The 18,312-nt window shown below is 41.0% G+C and overlaps 1 protein-coding gene across 1 annotated transcript in view; it reads right to left on the bottom strand.

Annotated features, from left to right (window-relative positions):
• The window catches only part of TMEM245 (transmembrane protein 245), a 122,954-nt gene that overhangs the window by 35,458 nt on the left and 69,184 nt on the right, over positions 1-18,312 (bottom strand). The window contains exons 12-13 of the mRNA XM_074945201.1: positions 14,156-14,287; positions 5,405-5,527 (exon numbers count right to left, since the gene is read on the bottom strand). Of these exons, the coding sequence (XP_074801302.1) occupies positions 5,405-5,527; positions 14,156-14,287 (255 nt within the window). The remainder of the gene's footprint in view (positions 1-5,404; positions 5,528-14,155; positions 14,288-18,312) is intronic.

The following is an 18,312-nucleotide window of genomic DNA, read 5'->3' as shown; positions in this document are numbered from 1 at the left end:
AGTGCATTTGGTAAAATCTTCCTCTCTGAACCACGGGCTGAAGTGAAACGGTATTCTGAATATTGTAGAAAGAAATTATCTTGGCGCTGCACATAAGATGGAATCTCTACAAAAATCTGTTTCCTCACTAGAAAATAGTGAGTTTCCGTGAAGCTGTCAACCTTTGAAGTTCAAGTGTTTCCACAAAAGGAGTAGAGAATAGGGCACAATGAATTTGAGCTTAATGTAATAAAGGAAATTGCAAAAGAGACATCCACACTTGTAAAATTACTTATTAAAAACAATGTTATTGGAGAGAAAACTGGAAACTTTAGAGAACCAAGTCAGGGTTCAACATATCCATATCACTCAGAATATAGGTTCTGAGCCTCAGGGGTTACAGAAAAACCTCACACCTAATATTCACAAACTGGATATTAATATGATCTAGTATACATGGAAAGAAGTTGTAAGGACTCCTCATGCAAACCCAAGGAAGAGGAACTGATGCAGGATTACTGATACCCTGTCTGATATACATGATAGGGAATGAAACTTGAAAGCTGCAAAAGCCGTAAGAGTTATCACTTACTAAATGCCTTAATATATTGCACTTCTCAGACTTATTACATTAGAAAACAAGCACATGAAGAGACAAGTGGAAAGTGTTCCATTATTCCCAGCAAAATTCCATGTTATTTTGAAAGAAAAATTATCGTCTGGATGGTAGTTCAGCTGATGTTTTGCTAGGAAAGATCATTTAAATCCAACAAAACCAGCTCTCCAGAGTTCTCAGAATGACAACTAACATGTTCATTTTAATAACTGTCCCAGTGAACAGACTGTTTGGATCCCTGTATAGCAGGCTCAATGGACAGATTTACTGCTTATGCTAAGGATGCCCTTTTTCCTCTTTTTAAAATTGTTTATGGTTATAAGAAGATAGTTTTTACTGTGTCCTTTACCATTAGGAGAACTTAAGGTTTGAGTTTAAATTAAAAATTTGATCCACTATACCATAAAAGTTATGTTCCCCCTTTTGGGCAAGAATGTTTGTGAATGATTTACACAAATGAAAGCAAAGAAGATAGTAGAAGCTTTCTTGATCAGAAATACCTCCCTCTCCCCGGGGCGGAAAGAGGGGCAATGCAGGGATAGGGTGGAGATGTGGTCTTTAAGAACTGTGAAGACCTATTCATCAGGCTCTCTTCATCTTTAAATATTTTTTATTTCTAATGTAATCTCACTAGCCCACAGAAACTGCTTTCAGTGTTTCATCATGCGTAAAATATTAGACCCAGGAAGAAATATAAATAATTATATACACAATATCTATTTTCTATGCTTTTCTCCCTCAGTTGAAGTAAGGGACAACTGCAGAACAGCATAACTACAAATAGATGTAAAAGTCATTTGTCTGGAACTTAAGGTAGCAATTCAGCTAAGAAATCCTCATAGCCCACTCTTATATTTTACCTGTGTGACTGAGAACCCACACAATTGCCCCAAATTAGCATTTGATTTAAGTTATGCAATTTTAGTTATCCAAACAAATGTGAAAAGATCTTGTCTCCTCTTCTCACTGTCTCCATTAACTGCTGAAGTTAATCTGGCAGTAGGCCTTCATTTTCTTCCAATTATTCAAAACAAATATTTTGAAACACCACACAACAAAAACACCACCAGGATTTCAATCATGTTTCCAAGGTCAGTGTTTGTTTAGATTAAAAAACTCACTCAGGCCAGAGTCCTTGACACAAGCGCTCTCAGTGTCTGAGATCTAGGTGATCATAAGCCTCGGGCTCTGTTCCAGCCATTAAGTTATTTAAAAGTAGCAGCTGTCAATACACAGCTGCAATGGAAAGACAGAAATCACCTCTAACATTAGTAAATACTCCACACAGCTGTGGCTATCAGATTTAGAATCAAAAGAATGTTTAAAAAACTAAGTCCCACATGCACACACACAAAAAACAAAGCGATACCTTTCACTAAAAACAAGAGCTTTTTTAAAAGTACGTATCAAACCACTATTTTAGTATGTGCACTAGTGTTAAAGAATACACAAATCTAAAAAGCATATTGTAATGAAAAAATCATTTTGGTAAATAAAACTCATCAATTGAAAATACTTCCTTAATGAATGCAACATAAAACAGTAATTGTGTATTCAGCAGTTTTGCTTACAATTCCCTACAATAATTTTACCCCACTTAGAACAATGCCTTTGTTTGGAGATGTACTTTGGAAAAACTGACAATACCAGATTTTAGAAAGAACCGTAAGCAAAATAAGCGGACACACTGTCAGACCAAGTTTTTCAACAAGGTTAAAGGGATTCTGAAAGATTACAATCTATGCATATAAAAGTTATGTTAGATATACTCATTTAAAAATGACCTACATAAAACATGCTTACGTAAGTAAATTGACCTTCCTAAACTCATACCAATAAAACCTTTTCACATCACACTATCCACATACGTGGAGGTAATAATAATAATATGGCTGGAAGATCTCCAGATGTCACCAAGTCTAGCCCGTGGAATCTGAGGCAGGACCAAGTATATCTAGACCAGTGGTCTCCAACCTTTTTAAGCACAAGATCACTTTTTGAATTTAAGTACAACCCAGGATCTACCTCAAAGAAAACGTAGAAACAACAATAATCACACAAATCCAAACACCATTGCCCCACCCCTTCTCCGAGGCCCTGCCCACTCCATCTCTTGCTTTCCCCAACCCTCACTCACTTTCACCGGGCTGGGACAAGTGGTTGGGGTGCAGGAGGAGGTGTGGGCTCTGGGCTGGGGCCAAGGGGTTTGGAGTGTGGGAGGGGCTCCAGGCTGAACCTGGGGCAGGGGGTTGGGGTGCAGGAGAAGGTTCACGGTGCAGGCTCTGTGATGGAGTTGGTGCAGGAGGGGGTTCAGGCTCTGGGAGGGGACTCAGGGCTTGGGCAAAGGGTTGGGGTGCAGGCTCTGGGAAGGGGCTGGGATGGGGTGTGGGCTCGGGGGGGGGAGTTAGGTGTGGCGGGGGGCTCAGGGCTGGGCTGCAGGAGAGCGTTCAGAGCTGGGGCAGGGGGTTGGAGTGCCAGATGGGTTCAGGCTTCGGCCGGATGCTGCTTACTTCAAGCAGCTCCTGGGCAGCGGCACAGCAGGACTAAGGCAGGCTCCCTGCCTGCCCTGGCTCTGCACCATTCCCAGAAGTGGCTGGCATGTCCGGCAGCAGCTCCTGGAGGTGGGGTGGGGTGGGGTGGGGGGGGCAGGGCAGGGCAGGGGGCTCTGTGCGCTGCCCCCATCTGCAGGCACACACCTCCTCCCCCAGCTCCCATTGGCTGCAGTTCCCCGTTCCCGGCCAATGGGAACTGCAGGGGTGGTGCCTGCAGGTAAGGGCAGCACGCAGAGACTCGCTACCCCCTATCCCCAGAAGCTGCAGAAACGTGCCGGCTGCTACCGGTAGCGGCGCGGAGCCAGGGCAGGCAGGGATGGCTGCAGGAGAGTTGGCAACCCTAGACTGAGATGGCAATCAACTGCCAGCGGCTCCACGATCTACCAGTCAATTGCGATCTACCAGTTGGTGACCACTGATCTAGACCATCCATGACAGATATTTGTCTAACCATTTCTTAACCTCCAGTGATGGGGATTCCACAACCTCCCTTGGAATTCTAATCCATTACATAACTACCCTTAAAGTTAAAAAGGGTTTCCTAATCTATAACCTAAATCTCCCTTGCTACAGAGATTAAGCCCATAACTTTTTGTCCTATCTTCAGTGGACATGGAGAACAATTGGTCACAGAGCTCTTTATAATAGCCCTTAACCTCTCTGAAGACTTATCAGGTCCCCTTGAGAAAGACTGAAGACGAAACATACACAGTTTTGTTAACCTTTCTTCATAGGTCGGATTTTCTAAACCTTTTATCTGTAGGCCTCACCAGAGCTGCGTAAAGCAGGACAGCTACCTTCTATGTCTTACATATGAGGCAGTACTACCACCTAGCCAGTTATTCCCCATTTTGCAGCTGAGCATTTGATTTTTTCCTTTCTAAGGAAGTACTTTGCATAGGTCTTGATGTTAATGTTAAATTATATCTAGCATTAGCTTTTGGTTGCCATACCTATACTCTGCCCACCAGTCCAATCTGGGACTTATTCTAACTCCCTAATCATCTTCTAACCAATGCCCTTTTTCTTAAAAAATTGTCAGATAAGTGTTCCTCCCCCCCCACAACCCCCAAACGGTAGAATTCCCACTCCCCCTACCGGCAAATTATTCTGGCTCTAAGTTCAGGATAGGCAATATTAAAATATAAACCTGAAAGATTAGACCTTAATCCTATCACTGAATTCTAGAAGTCTAGAAATAGGAGCTTTATAAAACAGGAAAGGGGAGACTGCCAATTTCCCAATTGGGGGGGAGGGGAGGAGAGAGAGAATGTTCTTGTTCCTAAGCCTAGAAGGTCCCAAGGTAACAGTCATGGCATTTGTATTAATTTTAAAAGCTATTTTAGATCATATTTAAAGGACTTTTGAGAGGCGTTAGTTTTAATATTCCTTTTGCTATAAACCCCGTACAGTAGTTGGACTCTTGGTAATGCAGATACACAGCTTTTCAGGCAGCAGGACACAAACAATTTCAGTGAAAGTTTTTGAAACTCTGAAAACTCTAAAATATTTTAAGTATATGTGGCATATGCAGAATACTTAATGGTTTTAAATATAGATTTTGGATCATTTTAACTGCTTTGCACCACTCTGCTGGCACAAAGCATCTGGAAAACTGGATCAATCACCTCCCTGATATACACCCTGTCCAAGTAAAATTACACTTTTTCCTTCTGACTCCCCTAGCAGGGTGTACTTCTATGAGAGAGTTTGACAAGGACATCCCTACATGCTGGCATTTTCCAGTTTCTAGAATGGCACGTAGGAGCTTTGAACGCCTTTAGCATAATTGTCAGGAACTTCCAAGCTATTTTAAGCAGTGCCAAGGACTGAACTGGCCCCAGGATCAGGCAAGTAAGCCACTCTACCTCCATCCTTCCTCAGGTTGAGTATTATAGCTGCAGCAGAGGATGTAGGCATTTATCATTGAGAGTACAGGATGACCTGCATTACTTATGAACGGGCAAAATGGTTATCCCAAAAACTCATGCTGTGAAAACCTTTATGCTATATCACACCATATCACATATTTGCTATCCACACATGCACATGTTCAAAACAAAAGCACTTTAAAAAAAAATCCAGTCTGATCTGTGAACAAGAATTCACTAATATTTAATGTGTTCCTTTAAATCCTTCCTTCTGTGTTCTAAAGATGAATTGATATCCCTAAAATCCTTGGTGAAAGCTCCTTGTTTACATCAACTTAGAGGGATGTAAAATGAATAGTATAAACTGTCCAGTGCATGCTACTTACCAGTGAGAGCACAAAATTGAGAAGGGCTGTCCCACTATAGAAGAGGATTGTCACTAATGTTGTTACTGTGGTGAAGAGTAGGCTCACATTACGACTCATCACTATCCACAAGGACTCCAGAATCTGGCAAGGAAAAGAAAGTCAGATATCTGAAGTCACTACTTTGACTAAAATTATCTAAAATATAGACCTGGTCAGAAAATGATTTCTCCCTGCAACAAACCTGCAAAGAATAATTCTGTTTTAAACGAGACAGTTTTTGGTTTTGACAAAAACCTAAGATTTTTCATTTAAAACAATTTTTCATGAAAACATCCTTTTTGTCAGAAAGCTATTTTCCATCAAAAATGTTTTAATGGATTTTTTTTGACAATTCTAATAAAATAGCATAATTCTGATACAAAAGACTGTGTGAAGACATCAATTCTTACTAGGAAGGCAGTGCTATTTACTGTTTATTGCTGCTAGTTTCATTACAATCAGTGAACTTTGCGGAAAGAAAAAGATCTCATCCTTTCCTCAAAAGTAGGTATGGCAGTTAAGTCAGAAAACATGCTGCAGTAACATTACAAAGCTAAATTCAAATCAAATACTGTAATTTTCTTCAACAGAGGGTTAAAAAGAAGTTCCATATTAATTGGGGCTATTTAATTTTCTAACTTGTTCACACAATTAACTCAATACAGAAGTTATGATTTTGTGTAAAGGTACATTAATAAATTAGATTAGGTGTGGACAGTAACCTATAATCCATAACATAAAATCAGTAAGTGCTATTTTGGGACAACTGGCTGATTGCTTACTAGTTGCAGGTAGCATAGGAATGACTGGTTCAAAAAAAGTGATACACTTAGTACAAACAGGTTGTTCCAATTAGCTTGCTCAGTGGCAGTGAAGTCCAAAAAAAGGAGGGAAGTTCAGAAGGCAAAACTGAGAGGAAATAAACTGAAGTAGTAGGAATAACTATGACAAAGGTAGGAATTTTGAAGAGAAGGACAGCAATTTTTTAGTCGACACTGAAGTTGGTAAGGATACAGTGAAGCATAGAGTGTTCATGAGTGTGCATGCACAGGGTATGGAAGCACTAATACTCACATTTGAAAAAAAGAGTTTTTGGGAGGCCCTAAAAAAGGAACTGCAGTAATGAAGGTAAGAACTTTCAAATGCAAGAATGAGCAGTGACAGATGCAGGATATGCCACAGAGGTTAAAGAAAGCAGACTGAGTTTACCATTGTAAAGGTGCAAATGAGTTTATACTGGAGGATTACTTCAACACTCAGAGGTAAATAGAATGTCAGAGTAAAGAACGTTAAGACAGAAGCCATTCAACAAAGTAGCAGGCTAAGTCAAGAAAAGCACCCAGTTAACCTGGATTTGGTAACAGGAAATTTAGGTGGGAGATTCGATTTTCATTTTTAGGTCAGAGGCATTAGTCCATCAGTGCTATGAGGGGTTTTGTTTTTTGTTTTTTTTAAGTGGATGCCAGCAGCTTGTCTAGCAAAACAGAAAACTAAATATCTTGTATTAAACAGACAATTTTTGGTTGTCTTTGGCTGTTGGACAATGGCTTCTTTTGCCTTGCCTGCAATGAGGTCAGATGCTGGAAATTAGAGGAAGTGGAGGTAAGCAAAGGAGGACACTGGTGTAAAATGAAAAGATCAAGAAGTGCAGAGTAGTGGCTGTAATGCTATTGAAGACTGTCACATTTCGATCCAAAACAGCATCAAACTCTTTGCAGTGCATGATGAAATTACAAGTCAGGTGAGGAAAAGAACTAATAGGGTTGAAAAAACAGATTTTAAAACATAAGTAATAGTTACTACAAAATGTAGTTTCAGCATTAATAATTTTCACTCACCTAGTTACTGATCAGTCATAAAATGAAAAATTTAGCTGTGCAATTGGTGTGACTTTCAATACTTATACACAGTACATGAAGTTATTCACAACTGCGTCAACTCTTGACTGGACTACAACACTTTAATATACCTGGGCATGAAGCCTTCAGAACAAGCTAACTGGTACACAGTCTGTTACAGAATGTCACTTCACCAACACTGGCTATTGAGAATACATCAAACCGGTCTTCTGCTTCCTACACTGACTTCCCAGAGAGTATCAAATTAAATTCAAGGTGTTCAATGGCTTGGGCCCACGGGATCAAGATGAAGACCATGACTGACAGCTTCGCTCCTCTGTCACAGTGGAACTTTCTACAATAAGCATAAAACTTGTCTGTGCAGAAGAACAGAGCACTTTCTAAGGCCAGCCCAATATCATGGCATTAACTCCCACAAGACCTATCACAAACCTCACCACCTTCTGCTCTAACTGCAAAGCACATTTCTTTGATCTTGTCTTCTCTAACATACTGCAATACATTGCTAAATATATTGTATAAAAAATTCCAGAACAAATTACTCCACTGCACACTTCTCTCCCTGGGGCGAGGAAGAGTACAAACACATGGTAGATATTAGTCACATTTTATGCACTCCCGGAAGGCCATCATATACTATAGCAGGGGTCGGCAACTAGCCGCACATGAACCAATTTTTTGTGGCACGCTACTGCCAACTGGGGTCCCAGCCGCCGCCCCCGCTCAGCCCACTGTCGGCCTGGGTGAATGGAACCCCAGGCCGGCAGTGGGCTGAGCGGGGCCGGTGGCCGGGACCCCAGCTGGCAGGAGCCGGCGGACGGAACCCCAGACCGGCAGCGGACTGAGCTGCTCAGCCCACCACTGGTCTGGGGTTCCGTCCGCTGGTGTAGTGCATTAAATTTCTCCCCGTAGGAATGTGCTACCTGTGGAGCACCAGGACTGGCCGCCGTAAGTAGTTCACCGTAACTAGCACATTCCTACGGGGAGAAATTTAATACACTACGCCAGGGTAGGGAAGGCTGTGCCTCCCCAAACTTCCCGCCCCCTGACTGCCCCCCTCATAAACCCTGACCCATCCAAACCCCCCCACACACTCCTTGTCCTTGACCACCCCCTCCCAGGACCCCCTTCCTCCTGACTGTCCCCCTCAGAACCCTCCACCCATACAACCCCCCGCCCTGCTCCTTGTCTCCTGACTACCCCCTCCTGGGAGCCAACCCCTCCATCCAAGCCCCCCTGCTCCCTGTCCCCTGACTCCCCCGACAGGCCCCCCAGACTCCCACATCTATCCAACCACCCTTGCTCCCCATCCCCTTACCATGACATTCAAGAGCATCAGGACTGGCAGCCGTAAGTAGGACATTCCTATGGGGAGCAATTTAATACAGTACACCCAGCCCCACCCAGCCCACTGACGGTTTGGAGTTCTCAAAATATGTTTTCTCACCCCTTATCAAAAATTACACTACAATTAGCTTAAAAATTTGAAAACTTAAAAACTTTGTTTGTATATTACAGTAATTGTTAAAAAATGTATAATGTTAATAAATACATAGGTTTGATGAAACAAAGTAGTTGTACTTATGTGCCTGTGCTTAATTTGTGTTTTTGATGATTTACCTTCTAAAAAATCTCACATCTTGCACTCCCAGAAAGGGCATCTCGCACCCCCAGAGGATGCGTGCACCCTAGATTAAGAACCACTGGACTAAACTGATAAGATCTGCATTTTAATTCAATTTTAAATGAAGCTTCTTAAACATTTTAAAATCCTCATTTACTTTACATATAACAATAGTTTAGTTACATAGTATAGACTTATAGAGAGAGACTTTCTAAAAACATTAAAATGTATTACTGGCACGTGAAACCTTACATTAAAATGAATAAATGAAGACTCGGCTGACCCCTGTACTATAGTGATGTCCATGGCATAAAAATCTATATAGAAGCTTAAATAATTTTTCCCCAGGCAGGGACTAGTACACCAAGTCAGAACCCACTGTGTATATTCATACCCAATTAATAAACTCCCAAAATGAGAGTTAGAGTTATTTAATTAGAGTTATTTAATAGAAATTCAACCCTCTCCCCCAGGCTATTTTACATCATACTCTAAATTTAGAAATAATGGCAAAAGGAGGTTTATGGTAGAAACCAGGTGTTGGACTTGGTGCAAAATACTGCTATAGATATATTATGCTGTAAATGAAAGCAAAACGTAGAAGGAAAATGTAAAACTTCCCTGGGGGAAGTTGGGGACAGTAAGTCTACCAAATAAGCCTGTGCTACTATAGTGACCATTTGTCTTGGCTGATAATAGTTCAGTTCTGCAGGACTAAATAAGACTTCTTCCTTCAGGAAACCAGCTGACACCAGTAGAATTAAGACTTCCCTATTCTGCAAGGTCTGGATTGCTGACCCAAGGGTTGAAACAGTTTTGACAGTGAGATTTGGAGTACTTTCTTATCTCAATTTCTCCATTTGAATTTTGAGAAAAGCACAGATAATCTTCCATCAGGACAAATATCCCTTTGACAATTATGCTGGGAGAGAGATTGTTTTCCTCATTCTCAAACTTCAAAAAGTTATGCTGAAGGGCTGGTATCTAGCTTACCCCTCGAAAGGTGCATCCCTTAAAGAGAGAGAAACATGAACTCATAGAAAAGTCACTTTACCATGGACAAAGCCAGAGGGACCTTTGGATTATTACTGAAGAACAGTTCATATGAACTGTAAAATTGGACAATTCCTTAGCAACAGTTTTCAGGCCCACAACAGACATCAGGATATTTAACAACCTGAGGTATCCTTTGGACAATTAGAATTGGACTGTAGAGCCCAACTCAAGTTGGGAACATATATACCACTCAGGCTCCTGAATTGCAAAAAACATAGCTAAAGAATCCTAATTAGGTGAAGCTTACTGAAAGTTTTAATAGAAAGTGCTCTCTGTCTTCCTGACCAGGATATCTTTAAGAAGATACTAACTGCTAGTGTAATGATGGATGACTTTGTGAAAGCATCAAGAGGATCGAATCTAAGGAGATATGAGCCAGGTCTCTCACATCACCTGGAAAGCTTCAAGTGTTTATTCATAGGTTTAGGAAGGGCCATTTTACTCTCAAAGATCCCAGCATGAATTTAAAAAAAAAAGAAAAAGAAAACAGACCAGGAGTGTCTCTTCTCTGTGAATAATTCAGAAAAAGAAGCGAGGATTTCCCTTTTTCAGAGGTTGAATCTTAACGATCTGGCTATATATTTCATAAGCAGGGACCATTTGTCTGACAAACTGTCTTATAGAAATAGGGTACAGAACCTGAGGCAGGAATCAGAACCTCTCCCTTCTCCCTGTCCATATCAATGGTGTGAAGGGGTAGGACTACAAACAGCGATTTTTACTTACCTTACAACAAACGAATCACTGGAAAATGGGTCTGTGCTACTACTTCTACTCCTGAATACAGGGTACAGCTCAAGGTTGAAACACGATGGAAACTCAGGCTCTAAAGCTCTTAAGCTGCTTTTGAAAAATGAGACTTCGGCCATTTTGTAAATTTTCTCTTATTTTAAAGATTTTGGTAATACAGATTAAAGTAGCAAGTTCTCGCTTTAAATAAAGAACCTTCTTTGTTCAATATTTAACAGCATTCTGTATTTAAAATGTAATCAACGACTATAAAGGTCAAATTTTTAAGCCAGGCATATGAAATTTCATGAAGTATACTAGTCCTTTTGAGCTACATTTAGTATTATGCTACCATTCAGCTAACAAGTTGATGTTATACCAATGTGCATTATAAATAAAGAAGCATACTGAACTTCCAATTATGGTACATCTCTTCCTCTGAATTGTACATTTGGGGGACTAGTATGGTAGTCTTCTCAGCAAGAAACAGAATGAGCTACAACTAATGCTCCTAAATCATTTACATACCCTGTAAGTGTCTTTTCTGCTTTTAGGGCTATTGTCCCTTCTCTTACCAAAGAAGATGAATACTCATTAGGACTCCAATGGGTGAGAAAGAAAGGTTACTTACTACTAAATAGAGTTTGACAACATAGCATCTGTATATTCACACCTTTAGGATGTGCCCAGTCTTATCTGCAAAGCTTTGGGACCTTTTAGAGTATGTCTACGCTGCAATTAAAAACCTGTGGCTGGCCCAGGCCAGCTGACTTGGGCTCATGGGGCTTGGGCTCAGGGCTGTTTAACTGTGGTGCAGACACTGGGGCTCAGGCTCAAGTATCCTGTGAAGTTTGAGGGTCCATCTACACCGTAATTAAAATGGCTCCACAGCCGCAGCTCTGTGAGCCTGTGTCAACTGGCACAAGGCCAGCTGTGGGTGTCTAACTGCAGCGTAGACATAATCATAGAAAGCCAGTTCTCTTCCCCCCCCGCCTTTTCTTTTCTTAAAATGGTTTGTATTATAATAAGAATTATAGGTTTGTTGTTTAGGAATTTACTGTTACTGTTAGCATTAGTGCCCTACTGCACACTCGCAAGTCCCAGGTTAGTGCTGGCTTACCGTAAGTTTTCAAAGCTGGGCTGCAGCCTAAAAGTTTGACAATGCAGAGATCATCCCAAAGAAGAAAAAGTTTAAGCGACGGCTGCTGCTCCTTGGCAATTCATTTAGTCTGCTCGTGAGTTCCTAGCTTCCCTAGCAAAACTCTTCTGCTACTGAATAATTAATCACCAGCTAAATAAAATGTTTTCATTACCTGCCTCAAAACCTTTAATATCTCAAAAGTACTGCTGCATACTAAGTTAAGTAAACATCCTTGCCTCAGTAATACTGGCCTTAAGAAACAAAAATGTTTATGATGTCCAACTATCAATGCTCTAGTGGCACACAATCACATTTTCATCTATTTTAATGTGCAACATCAGAGTGAATAATATTTATGCAAGGGGTCGTGTACACAGGAGCCCGCAAGGGAATGCTGCCCAGAAAGGACACATTTAGAATTTACACTATGCTCAACCGTCTACAGTACATCATAAAGGACATGAGTGTGGAGAGAAGGGACAGGTGTTTCCTATAACTGAGGATAAATTGTGAGTTCATGGCTACAAACAGGAAAGCAAGTCAATTAGAGGTTTTCTTTTTCCTACTGCAAAACCAAAACTGAAAAGAAAATAAATTGATGTAGCTGAAAACTATGGATGTTTTCTAAAAAAAAATTCTTATTTTTAGGTTTCAGCCCTTGAAAATATTTATCCTCTTCTGCATTAAGTTCATGGTCACTCTACTGTATTGAGGATATTGTAGCACCCCCATTACCATGGTATCCAAGCACTTTCCAGCAATGCATTAAGTGACAGGAGTAGCACCTTCAAGTGTGTTTCCTTCTCCACTTGTCTTGCTAGGTGGGAAATTGCACATGGATTTAAAAAACAAAAAAAAAATTGTGCCATGCATTTTTATTTATGAAGGGCAAGTTCAAAGAAATGTGCCTTATGCATGCATAAGTCAATTTAAAGAAAGGGTTAAACAAATCATTTCTGTAAAGTGATAAAAGGTTCACTGAAGTAACTTTCCTTTGAGTTACTTCATCCTGCTCCATATTCAGGAGTCAAAACTGTAACATCTTTAGAAGCACAAGGTATAAGGAACAAATACATACCTACTAGTCCATGGCAAGAGGTGCCTCAGGGGAAGTGTTCGTTTAAATTACCTCCACAAGAAATGCTGAAGGTTAGTAGAGAACTTGTTTTCTGAGATAGATCAACAATAATGTAAAGATTTTTTTTGTTTGTTTTATAGTGAACAAGTCAAGAACTTAAGAAGTGCCTGCACTGTAGTAGCGATTCTGTACGTTAACCATTCCTGACCGAATGGACCATTTCAGTATAAGTCAGTTTTTTCAGTATGGACTGGTTTTGATGTTATTTTTTTTTTTTCCTTCAAGGAGGTGAGAGGACCAGTGCATTAATTCAGGGAACCACAAAGTGTAAAATATTAATTTCATTCTTCACAGAACTTCCACAAAGAAAGAATAAGCTGCTTTCAAAACAATGAATAATAATTTGGAAAAACGAGACTAAGGAACTTGCCTCTCAACCTCTTGATCGATATTTCCTTCAACTATGACCTACACAGACTGAATTTTTAAACAAAAAAATAGTTGCTTTGAGTCAAACATTGAATTGTTAGTCTTATCAAAAACCTTTTAACTCTCTTTTTGCCACATTAGAATTTTTCAACTAAGCTAAAATATTTAGATTTGTAACTATACACATGATTTATTTCCTTGGAGCTTGAAACAAAGATATAGGCCATTTTAATTCAACTTCCTTGCTTTCTCCTCAGTGATAGGGAAGTGGTAAAATTTACTTCAAACAAAATTGTGGTGTTCAAAGAGAGATAAGAAAGGAACTGTGCCATAGAAATGGAGCAGTATGAATTTATTGGAAAGGGTGTGAAAAAAATGAACACTTGACCAGAAAAAAATCATGTCTAGCCAAATAGAGATTCATATTAATTATCTCCAAGAACAAGTGAAAAGATTAAGGTTTACAGAAACTAAAACATTTAAAACTAACCTGCAGACCACACAGTAATCTTGCAACAATGATATCTATTGGGAGGGGACAGGTTGAAGGTAGAAGAGATTGTATTAATATGGATACTGAGTCAAAGAGTATTTCCTGATCATAATCCATTATGTTTGCCACTTTGCTGATGTGGAAGATTCACAACTGGTGTGACAACAGATCCTCAGATAATACTTGAATAGTTCCGTTTACCTCCAACTTTTCATGCATTCTTGAGTACTGTGTTATCTTGAAAGGTGAAATCACATTAGATGTTCAGATCACTTTACAAAGAGAATATTAATGCATAGTTTAAGATAAAAAGATACATACTGAAAGAAATGTCTCAATGTTCTCATGAACAAATGAAGCAATATCCTGCCAGTCCAGAATGTCACCCAGCCAGCTGTTCTGACGATTTATATGCAGCTTGTGTCCTTTGTGTCTTCCAGGATGTGTTACATTCTGAAAAATAAAGCAAAAGATTTAAGATTGAAATTAAATCTTAGCAATTTACAAAGAAAAGTAAGCTACTAGGACTTGATTTAGAGAATGCATGTCCGCTATGTAGCTTAGATCTATTTTCATTTGCACAAGACACTTCCAGCTGCACTTCCACAAATATTTAAGTTTTTATATATTTGTTCCCCCTTATTAGTTGTTAAACATGTACCTTGAAAATCTAACCCAGAATGCTTTTTAATAATTTAAAATTCCTTAAATGTGTTAATCTGTCAAATAAGTTTAGGAGGAACAATATTCCTCCTGTGGGGAAAATGGGTTTAATTGGATGGATTCTCAGCAGCTTGGAAAGACCGTCCTTTCCCCTGGAGTGCAATTCTTGAGGTCCAGAATCTAAGCTTTCATCTAAAAAAAAAAAAAGATATCAAGTCTCCAACCCATAAGGTTGAGAAGAAAATTTTCAAAACGTGAAGTAACTGACTGAAAACAGTAATATCTTCCAGAGGACAGCCTCAAATAATTTGAGGAGTGTGAACTACACCCAATTATCTCAACCAGATGTTATCTGTTAAAGCCTAGTTATGACGCATTTTAGCAATTTTCTTGCTTGCTATGTTGCACACGAATACCTACAAAATTTAATGCAAGCAACATACTTTTTTTCCCAATATAACCCTGGGTGAAAAACGCAAGGACAAGCCTAAATAATTGACCATTCCTCCAGCCTTAGTTTGGGCATGCAATAAGTCTGCATGCCTTAGTTTGGCCCTGCAATAGATTCTAGAGCAGTGGTTTTCAAAAACTTTTTTTCTGAGGACCCAGTTGAAGAAAAGCGTTGATGTCCGCAACCCAACAGAGCTGGCGATGAGAGGTTTGGGGTGTGGAAGGGGCTCAGGGCTGGGGCAGAGGGTTGGAGTGCAGGGATGAGGGCTGTGGGGTGGGGCCAAGAATGAGGGGTTCAGGGTGTGGGAGGGGGTCAGGGCTCTGGGCTGGGGGTGCAGGCTTTGGGGTATAGGAGGGGGCTCTGCGTTTGAGAGAGCGCTCAGGGCTGGGGCAGGGGTTCGGGCTTACCTCCAGCGGCTCCCGGTCAGCGGCGCAGCTGGGGTGCAGAGGCAGGCTTCCCACCTGTCCTGGCACCGCAGCCGTGCTGTGCCCCAGAAGTGGCCGACAGCAGGTTCAGCTCCTAGGCGGAGGCGCACAAGCAGCTCTCGCCCGCAGACACCGCCTGCCCCAGCTCCCAGCCAATGGGAGTGCGGAGCCGGTGCTCGGGTGGCACATGGAGCCCCATGGCCCCCGCGCCTAAGAGCCAGACTTGCTGCTGGCCGCTTCCGTGGTGCAGCGCAATGTCGGAACAGGTAGGGACTAGCCTGCCTTAGCTGGGCAGCACCACCAATGAGACTTAACGCCCTAGTTGGCGGTGCTGACCAGAGCCGCCACGACCCAGTGCTTTCCATTCCACAACCCAGTACTGGGTCACGACCGACAGTTTGAAAACCACTGTTCTAGGGCACATTGGGACTGATCCAATGATTGCTGAAATCAGTTGAGTGCTTCCCATACACTTTTGGTGGTACTGAACTGGATCCTCAATTACCATCACTTCACAAAAATTAACTGTACACATTGCAAATAGAGTATAATGCATTTTGTACGCCCAAATCCAATACAAATATTTGAAAATGCTGCTATTTATACAATTTGTATACTTATGTGCACAGACTTAGCAATTCCAGAGTATATAGTTTGATATACATAACCATAATACTTACGGTATTAAGACCAAAGGAAACAGGTTCTGTATGCAGTAGCTAGATGAACTCCTTATAGAAATTTTAACCCAGTTATGGAACTGCGTAATGTTAGGAACCTAGGAATTGCCCTACCGGGTCACACCTGAGGTCTACCTAATCTAGTATGCTGTCTCTAACAGTGACCAGCACCAAATGTTTCAGAGGAAGATGCAAGCACCCTGAATAAGGCAGATGTAGGACAATCAGCCTGCTATATTAGTTTCATCTTAATCTAACAATTAGAGGCCACATTAATACCTGCATCTAAATGTTCAGTCCCTTTTTGAATCTTGCCAGGTTCTTGGCCTCAGCGACATTCTGTGACAATGAGTTCAGTCTAATTACATGCGTGAAGCAGTATTTCCTTTCACTGGTTTTGAATTTACCACCTTTCACTGAATGTTTTCTTGTCGTGTTGAGACAGACAGTGAGCGAGCCTCTGCCCCCTACCTTCTCTACACCACTTCTTATTTATCTCCATTTTAAGGCTAACAATCCCAATCTTCTCAATCTGTTTTCATACAAGCTTTTCAATCATTTATGTTGACCTTCTCTGAACCCCCTTCAACCCTTTTGATATGCAGTGACCACAAGTATTCCAAGTGAAGCGTCAGCACTGATTCATATAATGGAATAATAATATTTTCTGTTAGGTTTTCAATCCAGTAGCTTTAACTTCCTAATATCTTATTTGCTTTTTGACCGTAGATGTACACCAAGCAGAGGTCTTCCTTGAAATGTTCACAATTACACACAAGTCTCTTTCTTGAGTTGATAGAGTTAATTTAGAGCCCTGGAAGACGTGTGAGTAGTTTAATTTTTTTAATAATGTGCATTATTTTACTTTTATCAAAAAACAGTTTGCCATCTTGTTGCCCATTCACCTAATTTCGTTAGGTCTCTAAAACTCCTAAGAGTCCTCTCTGGTCTCGACTAATCAAATTTTGCTATCTCCCTGCTTACCCACCATTCCAGATCATTAAGTGTAGCAATGCAGTAGCAACATTATAGTAAAGGTTGCATCACAATATCTGTTTAAAGGTCAAGCTTTCTAAATCCTCTAAAGTGGACAAGCTTAGTCAGATTCCATGAAGCCACTGTCATCTGTTGATGACACCCTTTAACCCCTTCCAGCATAACAATATCCCTGACCATTCTCTCAGTAGCAGTTAACATGTTGACACCTTGAATGACTTATCTTCCAGACAGAAGAGAAATAATGGGGGGGGGGTGTTGTGGAATGGAGGTGAAGAGGGGGTTATGGAGACATGCACACAGACTATGGTATTGGATGAGGGAGCAAAAGGGCACACAACTCCTGGTATGGGGGAGACTGGAGGAATGGGATAAACACAGGGCCCCTGCCATGGGGATATACAAAGTACCATTAATGGGGGGAGGGAAGAGAGATTGAGAACAGGAATAGGGGAGCACACAGTAGCCCTGCCACAAAGGGAGAATGGAGGTGAACAAAGAACAACCTATAGGGGGATATTCAGGATAAGAATAGGGTGCACACAGAGCCCTTGGGGAGAATGAGGGACCCTGGTAAGGGAAAAGGGAAGAATAGGAGGCCACAGAAACCTGACAGGGGGAGACTGGGGGCACTGTCAAGGAGTGCCTGAAGCAGAGGAGGCTGGCACACAGAAAGCTTGCGGGGTGCAACAGAAGAATACAAGGAGCCCTGATGCATGCAATAAGCTAAGTCAACATACATTACGAAATGTGTAGCCTGCGAGTAATATTGTGATCCCAGGTATTAGTACTCTGTTTGTAATTAGTTCCAACCAGTCTGCCAGGCATAAATGCAAGCCTTATTGCTCTTTAACTACCTGGATCATCCCTAGAGTCTCCCACTGGCTTTCTATTTCTGATCTGCTTAAAGAATATCTTGTTTAATTTTTACACCTTTAGCTCTCTGTTCTTCAAAATCCTTATTGTCCCCTCACATATTACTTGCTGTAATTTATACTTCTGTTTTTTGGCTTCACTGGATTACTGTTTGGCTCAAATGGTCTCTTGAAATTGCTATTTATCCATATTGGTTTATTTCTTGCCTTCCTGGTTCCCTTTCTAAGTGAGCAGTATGCACATCTTCTGAAACTCACTTATTGGGTTTTTTTAAAGTGGCATTATGATGCCAAGACAGTGAGGGTTAAGCAACCAGCAGGCTGGCTGACCTGAAAGAATCCCGTAAGGACATATCAGAAGAGTACTGAAATGGTAAAGAGGGCCAAG

The sequence above is a fragment of the Natator depressus genome, chromosome 2, assembly GCF_965152275.1.
Source record: "Natator depressus isolate rNatDep1 chromosome 2, rNatDep2.hap1, whole genome shotgun sequence".
Lineage (NCBI taxonomy): Eukaryota > Metazoa > Chordata > Testudines > Cheloniidae > Natator > Natator depressus.
This window is presented reverse-complemented; position numbering and strand designations above follow the sequence as displayed.